This window comes from Grammomys surdaster, unplaced genomic scaffold (genome assembly GCF_004785775.1).
Source record: "Grammomys surdaster isolate TR1022 unplaced genomic scaffold, NIH_TR_1.0 219, whole genome shotgun sequence".
NCBI lineage: Eukaryota > Metazoa > Chordata > Mammalia > Rodentia > Muridae > Grammomys > Grammomys surdaster.
Genome location: NW_021604664.1, coordinates 1,373,880 through 1,386,826, shown reverse-complemented (window position 1 = coordinate 1,386,826; position 12,947 = coordinate 1,373,880). Strand labels below are relative to the sequence as shown.

The 12,947-nt window shown below is 48.0% G+C and overlaps 1 protein-coding gene across 3 annotated transcripts in view; it reads left to right on the top strand.

Annotated features, from left to right (window-relative positions):
• Window positions 1–9,102, top strand: part of Cacna1b (calcium voltage-gated channel subunit alpha1 B) — a 164,839-nt gene extending 155,737 nt beyond the window's left edge. For all 3 annotated transcript variants that reach the window (XM_028772872.1, XM_028772871.1, XM_028772870.1), the window contains 5 exons: window positions 4,746–4,881; window positions 5,023–5,139; window positions 7,533–7,737; window positions 7,984–8,228; window positions 8,572–9,102. In XM_028772872.1, the coding sequence (XP_028628705.1) occupies window positions 4,746–4,881; window positions 5,023–5,139; window positions 7,533–7,737; window positions 7,984–8,228; window positions 8,572–9,102 (1,234 nt within the window). The remainder of the gene's footprint in view (window positions 1–4,745; window positions 4,882–5,022; window positions 5,140–7,532; window positions 7,738–7,983; window positions 8,229–8,571) is intronic.
• The last annotated feature ends 3,845 nt before the right edge of the window (window positions 9,103–12,947 follow it).

The window sequence follows — 12,947 nt, the reverse complement described above, 5'->3', positions numbered from 1 at the left end:
CCCACCCAGCTAAGCTTATTGTTCATCCATTCGCCATTTAACAAGGAATGGTTCTATCATGTTAGGCATTATTATTATTGTTTTCATTTGGACTTTTAATCTTAAATGAACCACAATCCAGCAATTTAGGGCACACCTGTGATCCAGATCTTGTGGCTGGAAGATACAGGCTTTTGATCTAGATCTTGAAGAATTGTGGCCCTGGAAAACTTAGGTCCATGCATGATGATACACACTGTTAATCCCAGGATACAGAGGCAAGCAAATCTCTGAGTTCAAGGCCAACCTAGTACAGAGCAAGTCCCAAGTTCCTGTTCCAGGCATAGTGGTACAGCCCTTTAATTCCAGAACTCAGGAGACAGAGACTTGCAAATCTCAAGTTCAAGATCAGTTTACAGAGCAAGTTCCAGGGCAGCCAAGCTTAGGCCATGAAAGATGTAATAGAACAAGGGGCCATGTTCCAATCCTAGCAAGCAGCAGAACTCTGCAGCTTCGGCCATGTGGCTCTGGCTTTAGAGTCAAGAGTAGAAGGGCTGACTGGAACAACTGATGCTGGTTAGCTAGAGCTAAGAAACTAGCTGTGATTAAGAAGAGACCAGCATCACTGAGGTGAAATCTTTTGGGCAGTGTTTTCTGAAAGCACAAAGAAGCTGTGTTCTGGAGATAAGCAAGGTTGTACCTCATGCTGCAACTGGACTTGGTAATATGTAATAATCACCCAGATGGCACTGGTTTTGAGGGTATGAATGGGTCATGGAGAGCAGCTGCAGTTTGACACTGAGAGGCCAGGACAGACCACTGGTGAAGGTCCAGCCTCGGTTGCAGTTGACAGCCTAAGACTTAAGAGTCATACAAAGAAGTTGAGGCTTGGCACCATGAAGAGATCCTATGCGAGTCGAGTACCATTGGATGACCACCAGGAACAGCAGCAGCAGTGGAGTGGCATCAACCAGAGTCTAGAGTGCTACAGAGGGCAGAGCTTAGGGTGTGACACCAGCCCTTAGGAGGAGCCCAGAAGATCATGTGTGGATCTCAGACATTGGAACGAGAAGCTGTGAAGCTGAAATTGCCTTGGAGACCCCAAGATGATGCCAGATCCGTGGGCTATCTGCCAAGGAAAGCTGCTAACAGGGAGTGGAACCAGCCCAAGAGAATGAAGTTTGTCACTGCTGAATGCCAGATTTGTCAACAAGGATGAAAGGAGTTGGAGATTTGAAGCATACTTTGATATCAGACATGGAGACCCAGAGTTTGGGGTTTGTCCAGCTGGTTTTTGGTCTTACATTGGTTCACTACTTCCTCACTGTGATGTTTTGGAATGGTAATGTATGTCCTGTAATGTTGGAGGTATGTGATCTGCTTTTTGATTTTTGATTTACAGCTAAGAGGTTGCAAAGTCAGAAGAGACTTTGAACTTTGGACTTTTAACATTGTTGAGACTGTTACAGATTTTGGAAGTTAGACTAAATGTATTTTGCAAATTTATTTTTGTAAATGCTATGCGTAGGTATGGCACCCATAGACTCATGTGTTTCAACAAGTCTGTGCTCTTCCAGAGGTACTGAGTTCAATTCCCAACAACCACATGGTTGCTCACAACCATCTATAATGAGATCTGATGCCCTCTTGTGGCATGCAGATAGAACACTCATATAAAATAAATAAATGAATAAAATAAATCTTTTAAAAATAAAAAGAAATTGTTTCTCCCTTGAGCTGTCAAATGCCTACTCATAGACAATTATAATTCCGACCTTCCTGGTTCTGCTGAGCCACTTTTTCTCTTAGTTTCCCATTTTGGCTTTGATTTTTGAGGCTATTGTATTTCATAAACAAATGGGCCAGGTCCTTTTGTTTCACCTTACTCTTGAACAGTGTTTCTTGAAATCAATCTAGGATCACATTTCCCACCAAGGCTGTGGACAGGCTCTGAGCAGGGCTAGTTACACACTGAAGGCAGGCTTGTTCAGCTTTCCTACATAGCTGGCTTCCAGGAATAGTGATCTTTCCTTATCTGCTGGCTCTGAGGGACTCACCACCTCAAGTTGGCCCTGAAAACGGCAAGAGACCAACATGCAGATCTTGTCTGGACCAGATTCTGTTTACAGGCAGTATCCCTATCAGCCTTGCACAGCCAGGCTCAAGTTCATGCTGTGGGCAGCAGACAATGCAGAGGGGAATCCTAACTGCAGGTGTGTTAGAAGTGGCTCTAAGCTGTGGAAGTGCATCCTAAGAGCTGTCATACAGAACCCTGCAAGCAACCTCAGTTACATGCTTTCCCTTGCACAAGTTGGTTAGGGTCCCTCTTGTGGAAGTATATGCAACTGTGTGAGAGGGGACGTATGTTCTGTGAGATGTGTATCTTAGAGGGACACATGACTATAGTCTATAGAATGTGAGATGCCTTTGACTTGATTTGATCCAGGCTTCCAGGAGGGAAATAAGACTCAGTACTTTGATAATTACATCCTGTGTGTAGGCTGTGAAAGCTTTCATAGAAGGTCAGTGGAAGGCCTGTGTCCTAGCATTTTATTACTGTGAATAGATGCCACAGCCAGAGCAACTCTTATGAAGGAAAACATTTGATTGGGGCTGGCTTACAGGGTAAGAGGTTTAGTCCATTATTGTCATGATGGGGAGCATGGCGGCGTGCAGGCAGACATGGTGCTGGAGAAGGAGATGAGAGTTCTACATCTGATGAGAGTAGAAGGGGAGAGGGGGATACTGGGTGTGTCTTGAGCTTCTGAAACCTCAAAGCCTACCACACTTCAACAAGGCCATACCTATCTAGCAAGGTCATATCTTATATAGTGCCTCTCCTTATGAGTCTGTGGGAGCCATTTTCATTCAAACCACCACATTCCGTTCCCTTGCCCCATAGGCTTTTGGCCAAATCATAATGCAAAATACATTTAGTTCAACTTCAAAAGTCCCTGTTGTCTATCGCAGTCTCAGCAATGTTTAAAAGCCTAAAGTCTCTCAACTGTAACCCTTGTAAAATAAAAATAAAAAGTAGATATCATGTACTTCCAACATACAATGGCATATAGTATATATTACTGTTCCCAAAGTGAAGAAAGAAACCATGGTGAACAAATGCTGGACCAGAGAAAGAAAGGGAGGAAAAAAACAGAAAACTGGGCCAACTCCAGACTCTGGATTTCTATGTCTGATCTCAGAATGCTCTTTGACTCTCCAACTCCTTTTAGCTTTGTTGACTGCAGTACACTTCTTTCTTTCTTGGGTTGTTCCACTACCTGATGGCAGCTTTCCTTGACAGGTATTCCAAGGCTCTGATATCTCCAGCATCTGGGAGTCTCCAACACAATCCAGGCTTCACCCTCACAGGTTCACACAATGGCCTCTGGGCTTCCCTGACATATGACTGGCCTCAATGGCTTTCCTTAGTTGCAGAAGGAGATTCCATAACCCTTTTCTAGTATCCTTGACTCTAAAGCCAGAACGACGTGGCTGAAGCTGCCAAGTTCTCCTGCCTGCTGGGGCTGGAACATGGTCTCCTCGTTCAAATACCTTTCCACCAGCTTTCTGTTTTCAATGGTTTCCTTCACTGACTAAACTTGGTTGTCCTGAAACTCTGTAGATGAGGCTGGCCTGAAGCTCAAGATCCCACCTGCCTCTGCCTCCCGACTGCTGGGATTAAAGGGTATGTGCCACCACACTGTCCCTAAACTTTTCTTTAATTCCTGGGCCTGGCTTGAGCTTCTAAAACACACCAAAGTGCACCCCAGTGACACACTTCCTCCAACAAGGCCACACCTCCAATAATATCACTCCACACAGTCAGAGAATACCCTATCCTATTGTTCCAGCAATGGAGAGTCTGAGCTATGCTGTGACCTCAGGGCTGGTAGTGTGCCAAGGTTTAGCCTGGCCCCCCTCTCATCTAGAGCCCATTTCTGGAGTTGTCTCAAGAGTCATTCAGGTGAAATGGCTTGCAATATACCCAGAAGCCAATGGATGATTCTTATTTAAAATGCCCAGCAAGGCCAGATCTGGCCTACTGTGTGAGCATACTCTGTGTTCAGAAGTCAGGCCCTGTGCTGAGTGTGCTAAGCTGACTGATCAAGTGTCATCCAACCTGTATGATGCACACGTAGTCCTTGCAGAGGGGCTGCCTGGGAAGGGTCAGTGCTTTTTGGGCATCTTATCCTGAATATGACTGCTTCCAGGCACCATGAGGAGCAGACATAGTATGAGGGGAAGGCGGTGAGGCCATCTATGGGCTGACAGTTAGGAAGCCGATAGAGATGTGTGGAGAGCTGGGTGTAAGGAAAAGCTATCAGTAAGACACTCCTGAGGGAAGAGGCCTAGGAAGGGTCTAGGAGTTTCTTTAGCTGTTGGTTGTTTACATTCACCACATAGCTGTCCCCTCCCACCATGGTCTGAGGCAGATGCTCGATGCCCGTACTGCAGAAGAACCACTAGGGTTGAAGAACTTGCTGATTGTCCCCAGACCATGGGATGATGGATCTGATTTTCCTCAGAATAAGTGTTTCAAGTCCTCTGCCTTGAGAGTACTGGAGAGTACTGTTTAGCTTGGAACCATAGTGAGCCTGTGCTGTGTACTATACCTTGGCTTAGGTCCTGTACTGGGATGGGTGGGAGGTCAGGGATGAATGGGACTGGCCCTTACTTGCCAAGACTTTGGCCGGTGGAGATTCCCAGAACTTGTTGTGATCTGTAACCTATAGGTCTCTAACCCTACAGAACATTTCTTTCCCCAGACAAACTCAGGAAAGTGGCATCAAGGAATCGCTGTCCTGGGGCACTCAGCGGACCCAGGATGCACTTTATGAGGCCAGAGCACCTCTAGAACGTGGCCACTCTGCAGAGATCCCTGTGGGGCAGCCAGGAACACTGGTGAGCCCTTCGTGGGGGCCTGGTATGAGGGAGGACAGGGAGTGTGAGACATACCAGGAACACAGAAGCTGGGGATGAGGATGTGTGAGACAGGGGTGGGTGGCTCTGGGAGGTGCTACTTAGCAGCCTGCTGTCCTCCAGGCTGTGGATGTCCAGATGCAGAACATGACATTGAAAGGACCTGATGAGGAGCCCCAGCCTGGGCTGGAGACCCAAGGCCGAGCAGCCTCTATGCCACGCCTGGCAGCAGAAACACAGGTATGTTGTCTTGGAACCATCTAAGCTGTGGAGAGGATGGATGTCAGCAGAGGAGAGGGCTTGATGGTGTCCACCAAGAGAGGAGGCTGGGTGGCTCCTGGATAGCCTGCCTGGAGTCACCTACTATGTAACTCTGGACAGCCCCTGCCCTTGGGTTACAAGGTGCCTACTCACCAGGACGATCCTAAGGCCAGAGACAAAGAGACATTAACCATTGAGTTCTGGGCCTACAGCTTTGGTGTCTTCCTCTAGCTCTGGTCCCCCCACTTTTGGTGTCCCCTCAGCCCTTGCCTCCCAGAGTCTCCTGTCTCCTCTGGCCCTCAGACTCTTCCACCCTGCAGCCTCCAGCTCTATTGACCCATCTTCTCCTCTCCTCGGGTTCGACTCTAGGACCAGAACAGATGCTACAATTCAGAAAGTAATGTCTGTGCCTCAGTTTACCCTTTTGCTGTTTGGGGCTCTGAGATGACCCTTTCTGCCCTGTCCCTGAACCCTTATTCTTTTCTTGGCCTTTTGTGAGGTTTTTCTCATGAGTACATTTAACCAGGAGTGGGACATCCAACTTAGAGTTGACAAGCCCTTTCTCAAGGTTACTTTTGAAGCCAAGAAGAGGCCACCGGTTGATCTGAGTCCTTAGGGTCTGCCAGGCCTGTATTCTGTGTTCTGGCTGTGTCCTCCTCCTTCCTGTGGTTATGGATGTGTCATATCTCTTTATTTCACCCTTCTCACCCCCACCAGCCACGTCTTCCCTTTAGTGTCCCAATGGCTGTAGCCTACAGTGTGTTCTACCCCGTTCTGCCCTCTTTTCCAGAAACCTTGCTGTGGCCCCAACCCATGGTGTCACGTGCTGAGGTGCTTCCTTCTAGTCTTTAACGTTAAGATGGCTGCGGCTACACTCCACCGCAGTTTCTTTCCATAGGTCCTGCTTTTGTATGTCATGATTGCGGTGGGGATGAGTCAATCCTCTGCATGGACCAAAAGAAATCATCTCCCTCTAGCCAGGTGTGAGTCCTGCTAGGACTCCTCAGTCAAGCCAGCAACCCCTCTCCTGACAGGACCCACATGACACAACCCAGCTTCCAGTCTGCCTGGAGGGGTGCCCCGCCCACAGACTTCTGTCCCACAAAGGGCTCCTTCTGGCTTGACTGGGGCTTGTTCAGGTTCACTTTCTCCGCCAGTTAAAGAGGTGAAAGGTAGGAAAGAACCTCAAGCACACAGGTAGCAGTGGAGAAATATCCAGCACCACAGACAGCACAGACAGGATCATTTGGCACCCGAAGAGAAGGGTTTATCTGGAGAGGGGACGCGAACACGTGTGCAACACACACACACACACACACACACACACACACACACAGCAGACACATGGAGAACAAGACCCGCTTGGGAAGCCAAAAATCCTGTCTCTTACTGACAGATGTTGTTTTAAGTCTCTGAAGATTTTCCTCCTCTAATTCAGGGTTAACTGGTCTGAAGATAGTTGATTGACTGTCCTGATACCAGAAAGACCTAAGACAGGCTCAGTCTTGTTAATGAAATAAAAAAGGGGGAGAGGCAGAGAGCCTTTGGGGCTGCTTGTCAAGAATCTGCCATGGGCCAAGGTCTAGGAAATGGGCTGCTTGGCAGGAATATGACATTGGCCAAGGACAAGGAAGTAGGCTTCAGACAGGAATCTGACATTAGTCTAGAACAAAGAAGTTAATTTCAGGCAGGAATCTAAATCTTAGGCTAGAACAAGGACATTTCAGACAGCAATCTAAATTTTAGGCTAGAACAAGGAAGTAGGCATCAGACATGAAAATGACTTTGGGCTAGGACAGGGAAGTAGGCTCAGATACTTTGGTCATCCTAATAAGCCCTTAGAAACAGTGATCATGGGAGTGTTCATGTAATTGGGTTTAATGCCTTGCTTGTTCTTTGACTATTTGTGTTTATTGTCCTGCTTGTTCCTTGACTATTTGCATCTATTGTATTGCTAGACCCTCAATCTAGAAGTGATCTGAATACATGCACGTAATTCAAATGGTATAAAAGCGTAAAGGGGGAGGGGGAGGGGGTAGAGGGTCCTAGGGAGGGGAAGTGGGGATGACATTTGTATTGTAAATAAATAAAAATATCCAATAAAAAAATAAAGGAAAAAACCCATCCTGATGCTGCTGGCTGGGCCAGCCCATCAGCTGGGGCTTGCTGCTGGTGGCAGAAGAAAAGCTTCCAGGCCTTCGTTTTAAGCTGCCACACTCTTGTCTCAAGCCTGAGGACAAAGCTGGCCATCCTGGAAATTCATTACCTTTATTATTACTGAGCCATGGCCCCTCCCTATCTGTCTAACTCATATTCTATCTTCCCTGCTACCTCTGGCCATGTGCCTCATCATCTTGTGCCCTTTGTCACAGCCGGCCCCAAATGCCAGCCCCATGAAGCGCTCCATCTCCACACTGGCTCCACGCCCACATGGGACGCAGCTTTGCAACACAGTCCTGGACCGGCCCCCTCCTAGCCAGGGGTCACATCACCACCACCACCGCTGCCACCGGCGCAGGGACAAGAAGCAAAGGTCCCTGGAAAAGGGGCCCAGCCTGTCTGTTGACACAGAAGGCGGTGCGTATACAGGGTCCCAGGAGCCTCATAAGTGCTTATGGCCTGCCTGGAATGGGTAGTCCATAGGACCATCTTCCTTGGTGTGCCATATGGGCCCAGAATCTGCCCACAGCAGGAGGGGATATGAGTCCCGGTTCTGGGGACCAGGCAGGGCCATTGGCTACCTCAGGCACTGAGTCTGTAGGTCTAGAGCCGGAGGTTTCTGCCCTGCTTAGGTCTCAACTAACCTCTCTACTTCTTGGCCAGCACCAAGCACTGCTGTAGGATCTGGCCTGCCCCATGGAGAAGGGTCCACGGGCTGTCGGCGGGACCGTAAGCAGGAGCGAGGACGGTCCCAGGAGCGGAGGCAGCCTTCGTCCTCTTCTTCAGAGAAGCAGCGTTTCTATTCCTGTGACCGCTTTGGGAGCCGGGAACCCCCACAACCTAAGCCCTCCCTCAGTAGCCACCCCACATCGCCAACAGCGGCACTAGAGCCAGGACCCCACCCACAGGTAATCAAACGGGAGTATGGTTCAAATGTTCCAATTCTGCTTTCCCCAGACCTTCGAGCGCCTTCTGTGCTCTGCCGCCCCCATGTCTGCCTTTCTAGCCACAAAGCCCCTGGATCAGTTAGTTGGTCAGTTGTCCTAAATTAGCAGCACGCGCTTCTAATCACTCTTCTTTATTTTCCTCTCTGACTGGAATTCTAGCACTTGATCAACGCGTCCCTTCTTCCTGCTTTCCTTCCATTTGCCTCGGGTCCTCCGTGCATCCCATCATAACAATAACGATATTGTCTGTGTACTGTGTTTAATGTGATTTTCATTTTTACTTGCTGTTCCCTTTTTCATGTAGGGCAGTGGTTCCGTTAATGGGAGCCCCTTGATGTCAACATCTGGTGCTAGCACCCCAGGCCGAGGTGTCCGGAGGCAGCTCCCCCAGACTCCTCTGACCCCACGCCCCAGCATCACCTACAAGACCGCCAATTCCTCGCCTGTCCACTTTGCTGAGGGTCAGAGTGGCCTCCCAGCCTTCTCCCCTGGCCGTCTCAGCCGCGGCCTTTCTGAACACAACGCCCTGCTCCAGAAAGAGCCCCTGAGCCAGCCTCTAGCTCCTGGCTCCCGCATTGGCTCTGACCCTTACCTAGGGCAGCGTCTGGACAGTGAGGTCTCTGCCCACACCCTGCCTGAAGATACACTCACCTTTGAAGAGGCAGTGGCCACCAACTCTGGCCGTTCCTCCAGGACTTCCTATGTGTCCTCCCTCACTTCCCAATCCCACCCTCTCCGTCGTGTACCCAATGGCTACCACTGCACTTTGGGACTCAGCACCGGCGTCCGGGCACGGCACAGCTACCACCACCCAGACCAGGATCACTGGTGCTAGCTGCACCACAACCACCCATGCACCAGCTCCATGGGTGCGGGTTCCAGTTGATGAGTTTTATCATCCGCTCTGGGCTGTGGGGTCACAGCCCTGGGAGGAGGGCCCTCACATCGTGGCCTCTGTGGTGGAGGCTCCTGCTTTTCTCCCTCCCTCCCTTTTACACTGGATAGACTAATAAAGCCCTTTCTTAGAGGGATACGGTTCTCTCTATCCTCCTGTGTACTGCCTTCCTGGGTTCCATGCCAGATGTTGGATCCTAAGCAGGAGGTAGCTGAGTTGAGATGGACCCAGCAAATCCAAATCCTATGTCATGGCCTCCAGCATCCAGGGTGGGTCCTTGGGACTTTCTTAGGAGGTCTGAGCCTCATGGAGAGTGCGGTTTGTCCAAGTGTGTGGCATGGGGGATAGGGTATCCCTGAAAGCAAGGCAGGGAACCCGACTGTGGCCTGGCAGCACCTGCCAGCATCAGTAATCTCACGTCTGTTCTGGTCTTAGAGTCAAATAGCACATGTATGTAGATACGCTCAAGGGCCTGCCTTTCACCTACAATGTCTCCATCATAGGGACCAAATCTGGAGGATGTCCTTGCTGTTGATTCTGGTTTTCAGTCACAACACTTTCACTGTTTGTCATTTCTATATAGTTGATCTAGAAAAACAAATCAAAACAGGGAAGGAAATATTTGTGTAACTTAAGAAAAAAGTCACCATGTAGGAAGGTCTCCATTTTGCATTGTTTCAGTGACTTGTATGCAATGTTCCTGTATGTGTTCTACCCTGCCTGGGGTGTCCCCAGTGACCCTGGCTCCTCTGCTCAACCAAGTGCCTGATCTCTGGCTCTGAGCACCGTGGATGAGGTACAGCCTCAGAAAGCAGTGGGTGGATTGGGTGAGTGCTGCTCACAGCAGCACTGGGGCTTGTGTCTTAGGGACACGGACAGTGTCCAGCAGCATGTCAGAGAAGCAGCTGTAGCGCCCATGTTCCTCCCTGAGCGATGGGTTCTGAAGAAGCCAGAGCAGCACAATGTGTGCTTGCATGAGGCACTTTCAGCCTTTTAAATCTGATTCTCAGGGATGGGATGCCTGCCAAGTAGGGTATGGTCTCTGTTGTGTTTTAAAAAACAACAACAAAAAACAAAACAAACTTAGTGTTCACTGGATGCTGAAGAGCGCAAAAGAAGGGCTGGGGTTAGAGAAGGAAGCCTGCACTGGCAGCATAACTAGAAACTGGCAGGGAGGAAACGGCCCTGGGACAGGCCAGGTGCCTAGAGCTGGGTCAGGTCCCTGGCCCGGCACTGGGGAGGCAACAGTCAAATAAAACCTCACAGCTACTTTGCAAAGGGAAAACTCATGCTCGGGAAGGCGTTCAGTGCGCACAGATGGCTGGGAGGCGAGGAGAGAAAGGTTGCACATAGACAGGCAGGCACTCCTTGGTGTGTTCTCTGTGTTTTGAAACTTCTGATGACTTCTTAGTGGATTGTTGGTTTCTACCCCATGTTTCTCACAGAAGCTATGTGTGTGTGATTGCATGTGTGTGTTAGCGTGTGTGTATGTGTGTTAGCGTGAGTGAGTGTAAGCATGCACGTCATAGGAGATTCAAGTGTGTGTGTGTATGTGTGTGTGTGTGTGTGTGTGTAAGGTGTGTTCAAGTGGCTATTGTCAACCATAGGGCTATGCAACAAAAGACACATTACTAGAAACAAAACACAAGACCACCACTTGGTCTAGGGTTTCAGCATGATTGTGACCAAACCTTTTATAGAATTTCCTTATATGAAGGCACAATACCCTGAAACTTTAAAGATAACAGAGCATTTTATTCCAGTAGGGTAAAAATAAACAGGACTCTTGGACTGCGCATGTGACTGCACCCATGTTGCAACAGAGAAGGATGTGCATTTGATACTGATGTTCTGTCTCTGTTCCAGCTCCAGCCCCTTTTCTCCTGAGTGTTGAATGTATACATTCTGTGTGGAACTACAGCTGCTAGGCAGTCTTGGGTTGGGAATCATCTTTATCCCACATTAACATAGTTGGCGTTTCTTCCAAGCCTTGGCATACATGAAAATCACAAGAAGCAAGAAAAGGAGACATGATGTCTTGCTTCCTGACTTTGGGTTTGTTTCTGTACTGTCTCTTCTCAAGATGTTGTCTGTCCCCCCTGAAATTTCATAGTGAGTTGCCAAATTTGAAATGCAACAACCAGCTGTCTGCATCTGGAACCTGCCAAGCAGTGGCTGTAGTTTGAACAAGTTATGTGTGCATGTAAAATATACACATATATACATTATATAAGTATGTGCATGAAATGTATATCTTCGTACTTTTTGATACAATGTATTCATTTGTTAGTTTTTAATTATATTTGATATAAATTGAAGGTTTGTCGCAAAAATTTATATTTAACAGTGTTGAGAGAGAGAGAGAGAGAGAGAGAGAGAGAGAGAGATCCAATCATGAAACACAAATGGGATCTACTTTTTAAAAAAAAGGTCCTTTGACTAGTTTGCTGCCTGAACAATATTTACAAACCAAACTTTGGATTCTGCTCTTGTTTCTACAATGACTTTTTGTATAAAGCAAAGTCCTTGGATTAAATAAAAACAACCAAAAAACTCAAAATCAAAATCCAGGATGCAGCTGGGTGATACCTGAGGACCGTGTGTCTCAGTGCGTCGGTGGAGAGGGTACACTGCCAGGAGGGCTCAAGAAGAATGGAGAACTTCAACAGTGTGCTTGTGAGCACTGGGCTGCATGCAGGAGCAAGATGTGGTCTGACAACAGCAGTGAGCTTTGCTTGGAACCCCATGAGAGTTTTCTAGATTATGCAGAGCAATAATACTCAGAATCCTTTGTTGCTGGAGAGGTGCTGGTGCCCTGTGGTTCTCAGAAGACACTACAGAGAGGGCTAGGTAGAAAGGAAAGGCTGTAGTTACCCAGATTCTCCCAGTGTCTGGTGTGGATGGGTGTATTGAGGTTCTGCAGCTCTTGAGGGCACTGGGAGATTCACTTCTGAACTACAGGCTCTAACAACAGGCTGCTCTGACACTGTTGTTCACTTCCTTAAAAGTCAAGAGCCTAAAAAAGGCATCAGTTCCACACTGATTTGACTGCTTTAAATCTAAAACAAGAAATGTGGTGTGAACTGTGGGCAAGGGCAAAGAGTGGGCCAATCACACAACGAGGTTAACAGTGTATGAAGCAGTTGTCTAATAGTTTTAAGGCCACTGCCATCTTAAAAACAAAACAAAACATGTCAAAGATACGAGGAATAGTGGGAAGCAGAGGAGATTTAATCAATGTACAAGAACATCTAAAGGGATCCATGTTCAACTGGGCACTGACACTGTATTAGCCTTAAATAGAGAAAGAATTGGGAGGATGAGAAGAGAGGTATTTGTAATTAAGTCCCCATCAAGGGTGTAGTCTAGTGGTCATTGTGTCTATTCTAGATCTGCAAAGTGGTTCAAAGTTCTTTTCTGAGGGTACAAACTGATTCTCAGGAGATGGTTGCCTCTCTAGGGGTTTGGGGGAGTTTTATCATGGAGGACGATCGATTCCAGCTAGGGAGAGTATCCGGCAAGCCTCCGCTGTACCTGAAATCCAAGATAACTTACAGGGTTAGGATGATGATTTGATACTTTTAGCTGCCCTCTGAGGGTGTTTGGAGCAAGACATTCCAAAAATCTGACTGTGTGATGCCTTGGGTCACTCTACTCTACACTTCTGTCTTGACTTAATGAAATAGGCAAGGTACTGCCAATTCTAGATAGACCCAAAAAGAGAGAGAGAGAGAGAGAGAGAGAGAGAGAGAGAGAGAGAGAGAGAGAGAGAGAGAGAGAGAGAG